At 40.1% G+C, this 15,148-nt stretch overlaps 1 protein-coding gene across 1 annotated transcript in view; it reads left to right on the top strand.

Moving 5' to 3' along the window:
- Nucleotides 1-14,703, top strand: part of igdcc3 (immunoglobulin superfamily, DCC subclass, member 3) — a 50,886-nt gene extending 36,183 nt beyond the window's left edge. Inside the window, exons 7-14 of the mRNA XM_085907769.1 lie at nucleotides 2,830-2,995; nucleotides 11,652-11,899; nucleotides 12,596-12,760; nucleotides 13,139-13,327; nucleotides 13,445-13,549; nucleotides 13,646-13,781; nucleotides 13,871-14,078; nucleotides 14,560-14,703. Coding sequence (XP_085763895.1) covers nucleotides 2,830-2,995; nucleotides 11,652-11,899; nucleotides 12,596-12,760; nucleotides 13,139-13,327; nucleotides 13,445-13,549; nucleotides 13,646-13,781; nucleotides 13,871-14,078; nucleotides 14,560-14,703 — 1,361 coding nt within the window. The remainder of the gene's footprint in view (nucleotides 1-2,829; nucleotides 2,996-11,651; nucleotides 11,900-12,595; nucleotides 12,761-13,138; nucleotides 13,328-13,444; nucleotides 13,550-13,645; nucleotides 13,782-13,870; nucleotides 14,079-14,559) is intronic.
- Nucleotides 14,704-15,148: the final 445 nt, after the last annotated feature.

The following is a 15,148-nucleotide window of genomic DNA, read 5'->3' on the forward strand; positions in this document are numbered from 1 at the left end:
TGTGGATTGCAAAGGAAGAATTGCAAGTGCTATAGGGATAGGATGGATGTTGCTGATGATATAACACATACAACAGGTACAAATCCCTTTGAATTCCACCTTCATCCTTGAAACAGCCCTCAAAGTTCATGCTATAATATACAACAAAAGAAGCAGAAAAAGGTAGAAAAGATAGTGAGCTAATAAAAGGCCTCACAAATGCTGTCAGCAAACATGGATTGAAATTATGACACATTTCTCGGAATTTGTTGGTATGGATTCAAATGTTTGCATGAGGCACTATAGAACTATTTTGTTTCCAGTATGTGTTTACTTTGTGTATACAGAAATAAACTACCAAGGTTTGAAACTGATGTGTTACTATTATCTGACAATTTTACTGATTTGCATGTGTCGAAGTACTTAGCAGTATGTTCCCATCCTTGGTCAAACACTCTTTTGTCCATCACTTTGTGAGTTACTAGGTTACCGTATTTTCCGAACTATAAGTCGCTCTGGAGTACAAGTCGCACCAGCCATAGAATGCATGATAAACAAGGAAAAGACATATATAAGTTGCACAGGAGTATAAGTCACATTTTTGGGGGAAATTTATTGGATAAAATCCAACAACAGAACAGACCTGTCTTCTTGAAAGGCAATTTAAAATAAAAATAGAATAAAGGCAACAACAAGCGGAATATTTTTTATGGTATGCTAACGTTACATGACACATCAACAACGAACTGACAACATCCCTGGTATGTTAACATAACATATGACGTGTGATTCAGATAACTATAGCATAAATAACATGCTAACAAGTGTACCAAACCATCCGTGTAAATCCAAATCATTAAATGCAATGAAATCTTTATCCTCTGTGTCACTTTTAAACAACTCCGCTAACTCTGAAAGTAGAAGATGCTCTTCTCTTCCTCTTCTACATCGCTTACGTCAGACTCATCGTCAGTTGCAGTTCCAATTATTCCACAGGCCAGAGCGCCCTCTTGCGGTTTAGTGTGAAAATAACATGTGAAATTATATAATGTGTTAATAATTTTACACATAAGTCGCTCCTGAGCATAAGTCGCACCCCCGGCCAAAGTATGAAAAATACTGCGACTTATAGTCCAGAAAATACAGTACTTAGCCATTGTATTCTTTTGTTCAACCCTTGTCTGAACAAAAGAATACAATGGCTAGCATCAATGAAGACATAATGAACACATTTCAACTAAATACAGCACTTATTTTTTCATAGAGATGAACAGATGTGCCGCCAATATGATTCTGACAGTTCAATTTACAGCATTGTTGCTCAAACCATATATGATCCATCCATCCATCCTTCTTTCAGTCATGAGCATAGGTGAAGCTAGGAACATAGATTGAACATTGCTTGAGACCTTCACCTTTCGGCTCAGCTCCTTCTACACCACAACCAACTGATATTGAGTCTGATTCTGATACTGACCTCCTTGGTGAGCCCATGGGGAGGGATACCCACGTTGCCTATTTGGGCTGTGCCCGATTGGGCCCTATGGGTGCAGCCCTCCCACCACCACCACCACCACCAAACACTTGCCAATGAGCCCCACTTCCAGCCCTGGCTCCAGAGGAGGTCCCGGTGGCCAGCGTCTAGGCAGGGGAAATTGAAGTGCAAAGGTTTTAGAGGTCTATGAACCGAACTATGTCTGATCTCTTAAACTAGCATCTGTTTGTCATGGGTGACCCTGCCAGGAGCATAAATCGCCAGACAACTTATCTTAGATCACTGGGACACACAAAGCCCTCTTCTAGGATAAGATGACAGCTCAGGGAGGAGACTGTAATTTTTTTTTCTGTGCTATTTTTCTAATCAGGATTCACAAGAACTATTGACCCTCCTAACATGCATGCTCCCAGGTCCCATTAGATAATTATGACCACGAGGCATTATTCCAACATTATCCTCTGCAGCTTTCTACACTCTGTGGACTGTGAAATATCATCAAAATCAGTTTTATTAATAAGCATAGGCATAAATAATTCAGCGCAATAGTTAAAAATCACTATTCTAATTAAAGTGGCAACCAAAATGAAACTTAGGCAGATGTAACTGTAATTACTTAATGTGATTTAAAGTATCTATAAAGTCCCTGCCTTGCTCCATATGAATAAGTTATCAGCTCTAATTGACCATTGGTGCTTGCGTGTTGTATGGGGGAGACATAATATGATGAAACTGCAGTTTACTTCCATTTGTTAAAGTGTTTTAAAGCACATTAGGGCTAACAAATGTTCTCTTGCTTGCACCTCTTTATATTTTATTTTCCTTGTTTTTATATTAGTATGACATATTGTAATCATAGGCGGTACTGTTAGCACGTCTGCCTCACAGTTAGAAGGGCGTGGCTTTAATTCTACCTCCGACCCTCTCTGTGTGGAGTTTGCATGTTCTCCCCGTGCCCGCATGGGTTTTCTCTGGGCACTCTGGTTGCCTCCCACATCCCAAAAACATGCTTGGTAGGCTGATTGAGCACTCCAAATTGTCCGTAGGTGTGAGTATGAGTGCGGATGGTTGTTCATCTCTGTGCCCTGCAACCGGTTGAGGGTGTCCCCCGCTTACTGCCCGATGACTGCTGTCCATGGGGACAAGTCGTATAGAATATGAAAGGATGAATATTTTAATTATACTAACTGACACCAGTTACAACTGTAAAAAGCATTCAAACCAAATGTAGAGCTTCTGTAAGATAATAACTAGTAGTTTGTGAGATTAACACTACAATATATCACATTCATTTTGTTTTACCAAGTAGTGTCCTTTGATGAGACCCTTCTCTGACATTTACTTATCATTTTCAGCTCCTGCAGAGTTTATTCAACCTCCGCAGTCCATAGCCCGTCCTGTGGGGACTACCGCTATCTTCACCTGCCAAGCCCAGGGTGAACCTGAGCCCCAACTCACTTGGCTAAAGAATGGCCAGATCCTGGAGCCTGATGGCCAAATCAAACTCAGGAACAACAACAGGTAAGTAAGCAAGTAACAAAATTGAACATGTATGTACATATATATACGTGTGTGTGTGTGTGTGTGTGTGTGTGTGTGTGTGTGTGTGTGTGTGTGTGTGTGTGTGTGTGTGTGTGTGTGTGTGTGTGTGTGTGTGTGTGTGTGTGTGTGTAAATATATACATATATAAACACACACACATACATACATACATACATACATACATACATACATACATACATTCATACATTCATACATACATACATACATACATACATACATACATACATACATACATACATACATACATACAGCACACATGATAGCACTTTATAATGTGTGCAGATCTTAATGACGCAATTAAGTAACATTTGGGACATTGAAGAATACTATTTTGCTTTGCCTGGTTGTGATAAATTCCTTTGGGTGGCATTTCTCCATCAACTTGGCCATTTTACCCTGGCTGATTTAATGCATGTTTTTGTGTGCGTACACCTTATTGGATGCTTTCCCGTGGTGGTCCCCTTGAGTGCAATGAGTTTTGCAGGAACATGTTTTCACACGATAAAGTCCACATGCTGCAGTGACTGCTTTATTGTCTTACGGAACGTGGCATTGCAAATGCATCTCAAAGATAATCTAAATGATTAATTTTACATTGTACCAGCTTGTACCCACCTTCCTTTATTGCCATGTTTTTGCATGAACTGTGGCAGCACGGAAGATGTTAACAGTTGGTGGCCGACATTCTCTGGTTCCTTTCTCTGCTTGTGTAATTTGTTTGTCATGTGCTTCTCAGTGTTGCGAGATGTAATGCTTCCGCCCACACCTCTAGAGGTTATCTGGAGACTTTAAATTGCCCATAGGTGTGAATTTGAGTGTGACTGGTCGTTTGTCGGTATGTGTGACCTGTAATCTCCCTCTCGTTCAAAGTCAGCTAGGATAGACTCCAGTTTGCCTGTGATCATAAACAGGACAAGCGGTATAAAATGAATGAATGCATGAGCTGTAATAATATTGCCTTCATTCCAAGTGGATCTGGTGCATTCAGAAGAAATAATAAATAAAGGTGACCAATATTTTCTAAAACATACCGTAACTATTGTAAATATCGTGCAGTGTTTCATAGCCCCAGCACATGTACTTTTTCGAACATTCTGTAACACATGACTCCATACAGGATTCAATTTTTCTGTTTGGGCCATGTGAGAAACCAACCACTATTCATCGCTTTATTATTCATAAGGAAAACGTAGAAAGTGTACTACATATGCATAAAAAAGATCAATAGCTGCAGTGTAGTGCAGCAAGTACATTGCGCAGACATCACCATCACTCACATGTACTCATCCCCTCCCACTCCCCTTCTCCAGCCTACACTTTATTAGTCAAGGAGAAGAAAAGAGAAGTGGAAGAAAACAAATGACCAGGACCATGTTTTGTTGTCGGGGAAAAGCAAAATGATAAGTGGGCACAATGAGCAAATGAGAAGATGAAGTGGGTTTCTACTTGGCACTATGAGTCTATGACCCTGCTATAATGTGGATGTCATGCTTCACAAACTATTCTTTGATTGCTATGGGAACCAAAGATTCATTTTGTAATCTACTATTAGTTAATTAGCTCATAAACTGCTAGTTGACCGTGAAAGGCTTTCTGTCATTTCGAATTATATTTGCACCTTATAAATTTCCCGCTTGTCGTCGTGATACAAATAGGCTTTGTATCTTGGGCAATAAAACCATGTCCAGGTAATAGTCAAGCGTTTTCCAATCCAGGAAATGTGATGTTCTTAGGTGTCACTGTTGAGAATGTCCAAAGAAACTTTGGTTCTCATTTGAAGTTATTTACATTCTGCTTGAGTTGAAATGAACTGGCTTGGCGCTCCAGCCTCCGACAGATTCAAAAGATGGTACTGCAGAAAAAAAAAAAAAGTTCCGTGCTTGGTATTACCCAGTTGATAATGTCCATTACCGCCAGCAGCAGATATGGAGTGAAATGATATCGTTCAATATATTATGAACACAACATATCAGACAATGTTTAGGATTGGTTTGCCTTTGTGGAAGTCGACGACTGACTTATATTGTGCCCTCTGCTCTATTCAAATGATTCAAACAATTATAGATTCAGTATAACCTTTATTTAAGTTGTTTTACATTTTCTGACTTGCTTCATCTAGTAGTTCTTTGTGGCTGAAATATGTTATTTGCAAATAATTTAGTAAGTCACCAAGCAAGGCAATAATGGAAACAAGATCATAAAAATGTCACGTGTTCGGAACAAAAATATCAATCCTGATTTTGGCGTAATTAACCATTACTACTTTCAGATATATAACATACAATACGTATCTGACAATTATATTGTGTACTATTTGTTTGTATATTCATTTTGCACGGCGAGTGATTTCAGGTTACATTTTTTTCTGGTAAGGGCCATGGACAGGAAGATGAGTTTTACCTCAAGCCCAAACAGCCTCTGTTATGTAGATTGCTTTTATTGCTGTGTTGCAGAGAGGCAGAGTAGATGGGAAATCATGGCGCTAGGCATTTTACCTCCTGAGCCAAGCCAAAACAAAAGTAATCATATGTAAATTGTATTCAACTGCTCTGGGCAGGATGATGCCTCTGTTCTCATACAGTATAGTATATTGGTGTTATGACAGGGAAGCCGAAATATACTGTGAGTGCAAACGACCAATTTCAATTAATGTACGGTCGGAAGGGGGCGTGTATGTTTATGCAACAATACGCAAACTGCAATGTTACTCCCTTCGGCCCCTCATCCTTCATGACCTTCAAGAGGAAATCGGACAAGGGAAGGAAGGGGAATCGATTATATTCACGCACACTCTTGCATGCACAGATTAATAAAAAAGCGAGTAAGCATGTATGTACACTAATATCTCAGCAATGCTATTATTTATTTGGTGAGCACATAGTTTCACATAACAATTTACAAACTACTTTACTTTGCACTTTACACAAGAGGCAAATGCTGAATGTGGTGTCAGCTCATACCCGATTGGCTGCTTATGTAAACGGACACATAGCCACTCAAGGGATGCTAGTTGTTCTCACTGCTACGTGTTGACACGTGTTAACTCACACACTTTCACACATACATCTGCGTGCTTGCTAATATATATTAAAACACACTTGTTTCATATTGACACACTTTGAGACTATTGGACTGAATGGCTGTCTGACCATCTTTAAAAGATATATATATATATTGGTCTTTGTAGCACTTGGAAAGAAAGGAAAACGTTTGGAGTGGTTTATTTTAGAAGACTATCATGAGAGGTAACAGGTTTCTTTGAAAACTGCACATTTTTCCACAAACTCTTAAAGGCTCTTTCTTTTCTTCGTCATTCTTTCAGCTCATTTTCTTTCACCAAGAGAAGTTCTTTCTTGTTTGTAGCCCACATGAATCATAGAGAACTAGGGTTTGGGCATTGGCCTTGACCTCTGACCTTGCCTGTAATCAGTCATACCACCGGGTCCTTCCCTCCTCTCAGACCACAGACGGCTCATTGACCGTCTCCCCAACACTTCCCCCCACCTTTTCTTCCTCTTCCTCTCTTTGTCCTATTCCCTCATGCTGGATTCGGAATAGCCATGCGTTTTTTTTTTTGATGGGGTTCTGCTCACAGACAATGGCAAGTAAACACGCCCTCATAGATGGAACAACAGAGCCAAGGCCCCACTGTCAGACACACTGGCCTTATGCATCAATCCGTGAAACAACCTTGAACTGATGGGTAAATGATGGTGTCATCCTGTCAGGAGAGGACAGCCTGGCTTTGGAGCTCATGCAATACAAGTAAACAACTCCCTACCCCCCTTTCCCCCAAACACTTTGTCTTTCACTCTTTCCATCTGTTTCTTTCTAACTTGGGATATTTTATAGTGACAAACATATAATCAAGACCAGACGATCGCCTTTTTAAAAAAGTCAATTGTTGTTTCGTGTGATATTTGTGACCCAAGAGGGATTTAGCCATAAGCCCGCCAGATCCCATTCATCCCTCTGGTAGTTTTTTTTCCTGGTAGGAAAGAATGTGGCTTACATTTACAGCTGTAGCACGACTAACACTTACTTTAAACAGAAGCATTTTGGGTGGAAATAATCACCGCACTCATCAGCCACCACTGAGCTTTATAAAGTATAACAATAGCTAGCCCAAGCAAGATGCCAACATTTGAATTTTCATCAAACAATAATTAGCAAAAAGTCTAAGCATCAAACAGAAAAATTCACAAATCACACTTGACCTAACTGAGATTGATGACACTTGATCTAGATTGGTTAATATTTGGTTGCCCTAATGAGCTACAAATATATGATCACGTTAAATCAACTTTTTAACCTTTTAGCCATGTTAAAATGCCAATTCCTAACCAAAAACAATGTGGGAATGTCCTTCATTCACTCATCTTGGAACATTCCTGCTCACATTACTACCTCTTGAGTAGCAACCCCCGCCCGATCCGAGAAATTGACCGATGTTTCACTTTGTGACATCACAAAGTGAGGCGCCACCCTTGTACACACCCATGTTCTCAGAGCATCTTTCTCTGCCACTTGAGTTGACGCGCGGCTCTTCTCATTTTGGTGTGTCAAGTAAATCATAACATATTTCCATGTACACCTGTAATGTGCTCAAGTAGTAGTCATTGCTGTTTAGTGCAGTGAATGAGTTTCATTTAGAGACGTCCTACTTTGTGAGCGGTAACTGAACGCACCTCGACAGGAACGAACCAGGCTTCTTACTTCCAGGTTAGCCAAATTGTCACCAAAATATCTCATATTTATAAGAAAATAGATCACCAAAGATAATATATAATATGTGACTGTAATTAACTGGAGTGCTTCAAAATAGCATACAGACTCGTATGTCTCACTATGGTACAGCTCTATAGCTGCACAAGGCAACAAAAAGACAATCACATCATTTCTCCCTTGTGCTCCTAATGTGGAGAAGACCAAAAGCTCTTTTCAGAATGTTGGACTGACTTTTTGCCAGCACATGTGGTATTTCTGAAGCCTACACATCCATAGTATCATTGTGTTTAGATTAGGAATAGTGTGCCTGCTGAAAAAAAATTCACTATAATGTTAGCTTTTTCCCCTGAATTCCCCCCACACTCTCTGGGTGTGTTGGTAACAGCATCAGGTCGAGCTTTCCCGGCGGCCCCTCTCTCATCTCTGACGCCTGGTTACCTCGCCTGTCTACAATCACTCCATCCGTTGCTGGTATGAAAGGGTGTGATGGTTGAGCAATTGTTTGAGGACTGAGATACTTCTGAGGTCAGAGGTGATATTGGCTTAGAAAGGGCGTTAATGCAAAAGGCCTTTTTGAACAAATTCAACCCGCCTGTCAGACAGAAGAGTATAATTATACCTCCATCGCACAGTTTATCCTGTCCATCATAAGAAACAGTAATGATGTAATTAGATGTAATTAACAAGGAAACTGAATCATTCACATCTTCATTTTGGCTTGGTGACAAAGAAGAGCACTTTTGGATCATCCATGCCTATCCTAAAAGGCCACTTTCCTCATGGCCAATACAAAGGTCCACAAATAATGGATGATACACTCTAAATAAAGCTCATTTTTTTGCTCCCATTTGTGTGCTTTGAAGGAATATATACATACAAACATACACATATAATATTGGGCAATGTTCAAATGAGCCTGCCAGAGTTGTGAAAATGGTATGACAATTGTTGTGAAACTCGATTCCGCAAATGTGGAAAAACAAACACTAAAGGATATTGCTGCCCTTGTTTAAATTAAATGGCTAATTGAATTTGTGTTTCATGGAATTCAATTGTGACCAAGACCAACGTAATCTCGATGGTGCTGAAGATGATGCTTTTGCACGTTTTGGCATTATCAGTTAATGCACCATATTTTTCATTTAAGTAAGTCAGGGATGGGCAATTTGAATGATGGAGGATGCCACAATTTTTCCTTTACTGACACCAGGGGTGGGTGGGTTTCACAGGACCACACACTTCCCAACTAGATGTATGAAAAAAATGCCACTGCATATGAACAAAATATGTGCGTACATGCAAAATGCATGCTCTTAACATATTTCATTTTTCATAATACTTTCTCATTCCATGTATAAAATATCCAGCCTTCTATGACAAAGGGTTTGAACTATAAAAAATAACCACATATTGTGGTTTTTCTTTCCACACTGCCAAGCGCTCTCGTGAATATAAATTACCATTCAAGGATGGCACAAAACTCCAGAACAGCAAACCTACATTCAGTGCATGAATTTTTTTTTTTTCACAAAATCAATTCACTCATAATTCTAAAACCATTTAGGTACTATCCTGAGTGTCATTCCAAATACACCAAAAAAGATACATTAAAAAAACATTAAGCCTGATCACTGGTGAAAACTGGTGCAAATGCAACTTGACATGTCTGTCATCTACTGTTAAATACATAGATTCATATTACAACTTAAAACTATTTAATGGACCTTCGCCGGCAAATCGTAAAAATCTATAATATAATATTGATGCCTGTTGAAATGCATTGCATTTTTTTGTAAAACCCTCACAAAATCGACAAAAATGCTAAGCCTGCAATTTACATTTTCCACGAAAAAATTATTACAATGAATATTGTATGAACTGTTTCAATTGAAGTACCGTATTTTCCGGACCATACGTCGCAGTTTTTTTCATAGTTTGTCCGGGGGTGTGACTTATTATCAGGAGTGATTATATGTGAAATTACGAACACATTACTTGGTCATTAACACATTACTCATCACTTCATATGTTATTTTCATTTTAAACCGCACGAGGGCGCTCTCGGCCTGTGGAATAATTGAAACCGCAACTGACGATTGGTCTCATCCACTGACTTCCGGAGTCAGCGGAGTTGTTTATATGTGACACAGAGGATGACAATTTTGATGGATTTAATGATTTGGAGGGACACGGAAGATTTGATACACTTGTTATTTATGTTATAGTTATTTGATATATAGTTATATAGGTCTGTGGAATAATTGGAACCACAACTGACTAAGAGTCAGACGTCAGCGCCACATGTACTTCCGGAGTCAGCAGCGGCGTTGTTTATGCAGAGGACAAAGATTTCGATGGATTTAATAATTTAGAGTGACACGGATGGTTTGATAAACTTGTTATTTATGTTATAGTTATTTGAATAACTGTCAATATGTTACGTCAGGCACGTTCTCAGGTCCTCGTTTGTGTTTATGTAACGTTAACATACCGTATCATTTAACATATTGTTGCCTATTCATGTCTGTTCTTGGTGTTGGATTTTGTCAAATAAAGTTCCCCCAAAAAATGCGACTTGTACTCCGGTGCGACTTTTATGTTTTTCTTTGTTATTATGCATTTTAAGGCTGGTGCGACTTGTACTGAAAATACGGTAAACTGCGTCATATATATATATATTCCATATATTAGATTTTTGTGGCTGTATTACCCAGGTTTGTTTTGCATTTTTATACTTGTCAAGAACACACACAAACATGTATATTGTTTGATGTACAGCCAGTTCACAATCCAGGAAGGAGAAATCTGCCGTGATCGACAGTCAGTGGCAGTGATAGAATGGCGAGATTGTTAAGTAAAAGCATAGAGAGGAAAAAAGATTTACCTTGTCTGGGAAGCTGTGTTTGTCACAGCTTTATGCTTAAAGATTGTGTATACGTGTGTGTGTGTGAGTGCGTGTTTGCGTGTGTCCGTGTGCGTGTGTACACAAGAAAGGGCTCACTGATGTTGGCAAATTAATTTTTTTTTTAAACTCTGAAATGGATGTATGCTCTCCGAAGGGAGTTCCAGCAGATGACAAACCAGGTTGAAATATATGCTCTGGATGAGGTGCGTGCAGCGTGCATGACAATTTCCTTGACTGTGAACCCTCTGCCAGTACACAGTGAAAGCAATATTTGATATTGATTTGTTTTACCATTTGCATAAGAACTGCACAGAATCTATTTTTGAGGGGTGGGTGGTGGTGCTCGTTTTTTTCTGCTTTCTATACCATACATGAAGGCAGAACTCAGGATTAGCTTTGACATTGGCTGTAACTGAAAAAACAGCTTACACAACAGTATCAACATTCCCCGGCCATATTAGGTACACTAGCTCAATTTAATAAGCTTTAATATTTGTGCTGTACGTGCATTTTTTTATTGTAATTCATTCTTCATTTTAACTACATTCACAATGATAAACATTCTAAGTCTGGCAGTACCAATTCGGTAAATTACATATACTGCATAGTGGAAAAACTCTATGCTAAACACACACCTGATGACCTTCAAATGCAATCCACGGCGACCACCATACGTACCTTTTTGATGGCACTTGACTGTAATGGATAAATGCAACAAAAAAATTAATGCAATTAAAAAAAAATGCAATTATTGCTGGTCAGTGTGTCCCCTATTCCCTCTGCCTTATTTGAGTCAAATGATGAGTCAAAAACTTTGGAACTACACTTCCCAATAAGCTCAATTTTTAAGAACAAAAAAATGTGAAGCCATATTGGTGAGTCAGACCCATCCAAAGCTCATATGGGTTCATATTATTAAGACAACAATCAGCTATTTTATGATGCAAATGATAATGAAGCTCATCTTTCTGCCTCTCGCAGCACACTGACGATATACAGCATCAGTCAGGACGACGAGGCCATCTACCAGTGCATCGCTGAGAACAGCGCCGGCTCCACGCAGGCCAGCGCTCGTCTCACGGTGCTCTGGGCTGACGGTCTCCCCGGTGTGCCCACCAACGTTCAGGCCAAGGCCCTCTCACCTACCACCATCCAAGTGTCTTGGAGGGAGCCCGATCAGAACACACAAGACATCATCGGTTACGTGCTCCATATCCGCAGGACGCTAGGTGAGGATGCAATCAAAAGCCAGAGAGCAAAATGTAAATGACTTGCAAGGATGCGAGTGCATGACTAATGTCTGACTCAACACCAGAAATCCCACCTTACAAAATTAAGAGCCAATTACAGGTATGCAGTAAAAATTCAAATGAAAATGAAATGTATTCTATAAAACACATTTCATCAAAACATATTAATGATCAAAGCAATTGGTCGTACGTTTGCTAACATTAGTATGGAGAAGAGAATATGTACATTATATATCTTCAGATCAGTCCCAGCGGCTCTTCTCAGTTCATCTCCCTCATGTGTAATTAAAGGCCCCAGGCATGATTCAATAAGGTTGCTGCAATTACACTTTCAGGATAGCATAGCCTGATAGTTTAGGGCTGGAGGTAGACTGCAGTTATGGTTGGGTGTCTCTGGATTAAGAGCAATAATATGCAATAACACGCCCCCATCTCTACCTCTGGCTAAAATTCCCGTGACCAAGGTCAAAGTAGATTCGCTATTAATTACCAGCCAGCAAATCCAGTGAATAAGCGATAACTATTCATCTGTAATAGAAACTAATGCATATATTGTTTCCTCTCTAGAGCTTTTTTTAATATCACAGGAATGCAAAAGAAAAATCAAATTCTAATCATATTTTTCTGCGACTTCATCCATTTTTATGGCACATCTCTCTAATTGCTCACAATCAGACCCAATGGAAATGGAGTACGAGGAGGCAGTCAGTAAGATGACGCTGCAGCAGGTCATCCGCGATCTCGAGCCTTCCACCAGTTACACCTTCTACGTCAAAGCCTACACATCCCACGGGGCCAGCAAGCCATCGGACAGTGCCACAGAGAGCACTCATGGGGAAGGTGAGAGCAGAAAACTAAACATAATTGCACCCGTTATAGCAGTAGTCAAAGCAATGAAAGACAGCAAAGGCTGTTGTATTTTTTTATTCTACCTCATCCACAAATCCACAAAAGGATGTCTGAAGATTGTTGCACTATGTAGAGACCCAAATCAGAGGCAGAGTGATGATGTCAACATCTGTGGACTTGCTGTGCCTTGCTTCAAAAGCGCCTTGGCAGATCCACAATCATCAATGTTGTTTTTTGTACTTTTTTAGAGGTTACTAGAAAGAGGAAAAATTCAATGCCCCAACCCAACACACTTTAAAAGTACGCTTCAAAGAAATAGTCAACATCATTGCGACTTGGCCAAGTTTAATGTCTTGTCTTGTGTTGCAGTTCCAGCACCTCCCTCTCTCTTTGCCAAAGTTGTCAACAGCAGTGTAGTGCAAGCAATGTGGGAAGCTTCCACCAAGATGGGACAACACCAAGGCTTTCGTCTGTATTACAGGAGAGCCCACACGGCAGTGTTTACTGGTCCTATTTTCTTACCGCGCAATGCTACCCAGTACAACATCACTCAGCTGGGTGAGCGGCTTCAACCGATTACTCCTTGAACTAACTAATCTTATGAATGTTTTTCTTTCAAGAGTAAATTAGTACTTTACTCATTGTGTGAATATCTGCCATGTGTCTTTTGTCCAGATCCTTCATTGGTTTATGAAATAAATTTGCTGGCATACAACCAACACGGAGATGGCAATGCCACCATGCGCTTTGTTTCACTCCGAGAGGCTTTGGAGAAATCTGGTAATTGCTTGGCACAAATGCAACAGTACCTTTCTAGTACTGTGATGCACTTTAACGTGTGCGCTTGTTGGAACTTAATGTGTCCTGTCTCACCAGTTCTAGATGCCTCCTGTGACTGTGTGCAAGATGAACAGAGCAAAACATCCACCACTGGCATCATAATTGGTATTCACATTGGAGTGACTTGTATCATCTTCTGTGTGCTCTTCCTGGTGTTCAGCTACCGTGGCAGGTGTGTTCCAATAACCCATGTTAAGGATTAATGTCTCTCTGTCACAAGTGTAGACGAGTGTTTTAAAATGTGACCGTGGTAATCCTCAGGTTGATGATGTGTAAGGCAGCTCAGGCCACCCCCCAAGCGGCACACAGTACAGCGCTGGAAGCCTCTTCTTCCCAGGAGGGCTCTGGACTGAACACAGCCAACAGAAGAGAAATGGAGGTCAATTGCAGCGCCGGAGGGAACAAAGTGGTTGACAGCAACGAGCTGCAGAGACTCGTCCCTCAATCCAACACGCAAGACCCACACGTGGTGAGTCTTCACAGAGCAGTGGCGACAAGATTTACATTTGTATTTTGTTTGAATTATTATTGAATGTATTTTGTTGCTGACACAATCCATCTTCACATTTCAGCACATTTATCAGGAATATAGTAAGAATGTGGACAATGTGAACATTTATACAAGTTGATGCGCCCCTACATCTTATAGGCTAGGCTAGGGGCCACTATTTAAAAAAAGTTAGTGTGGCGCCGTGAAACAATTTATACCCTCCAAGAAAGTGGTGCAGAGAAATACATAACTTGCTGGAAAAATAGTTGGAAAATAGAATGAACCATCAATGTCTTGCCATTTCATTCCTCTACCGTCCACGGGCGCAATACATTGCCCCACTCAGGTGTCTCTCCAACATCACTCAGTAGTCCATCAAGAAAGTTCTGACTGGAATCTGTTTGAATCAAAACCAAGCAAAACAGACTTTTTTTTTCAAACAATCTTTTTCTTTTTTCAGGCTGATACAAACCTCTTGACCTACTCGCCAAATGACAGCCAGTTGTGCACAATACCACTGGATGAATTTCATGTAGAGCAGGACACAGAGACGCGTTTCCAAGCGTCGCCTGCAACACGAACGGCTCAACAGAATCAAGGCTAATCAATGTACCAAGTGTCCACTCAGATTCTCTCTCACTCAGGTTTTCTTTTCAAAGTAGTTTGCATTTTGTGCAAAGATTTTTATTGGTAAGTTAAAATGTTCTAGAGAGTCTAGAACTCGTTTTGGGGAAGTTGTTTTTCGCCAGGCTTACCAGTTAAGTTTACTCTCACTGTCTGGTCGTTTTTTTTTTTTTCTGGTGTTTGGCAGCACACAGAAGAGAGACCCCAAGATGTCCTTGTTATACAAAGATAATGTCATTTTTAAATTAAAAAAATATGTTCGCATATACTGTACTGTATCTTTATCATCTCTCTGTCAAAGTGGTTCTTGGACTACTCTTCTGTGGATATCAAAGACGCCAGCTGCCTGCTGAAACATACCAACGATTTCATCTTGTTGCTCACAGAGGACCAAAACCTTCTTCAAGGGACAGTTAGTTTTGTCT

Source organism: Syngnathus leptorhynchus, chromosome 3, assembly GCF_054491065.1.
Source record: "Syngnathus leptorhynchus isolate UIUO chromosome 3, UIUO_Slep, whole genome shotgun sequence".
NCBI classification, from domain to species: Eukaryota; Metazoa; Chordata; class Actinopteri; order Syngnathiformes; family Syngnathidae; genus Syngnathus; species Syngnathus leptorhynchus.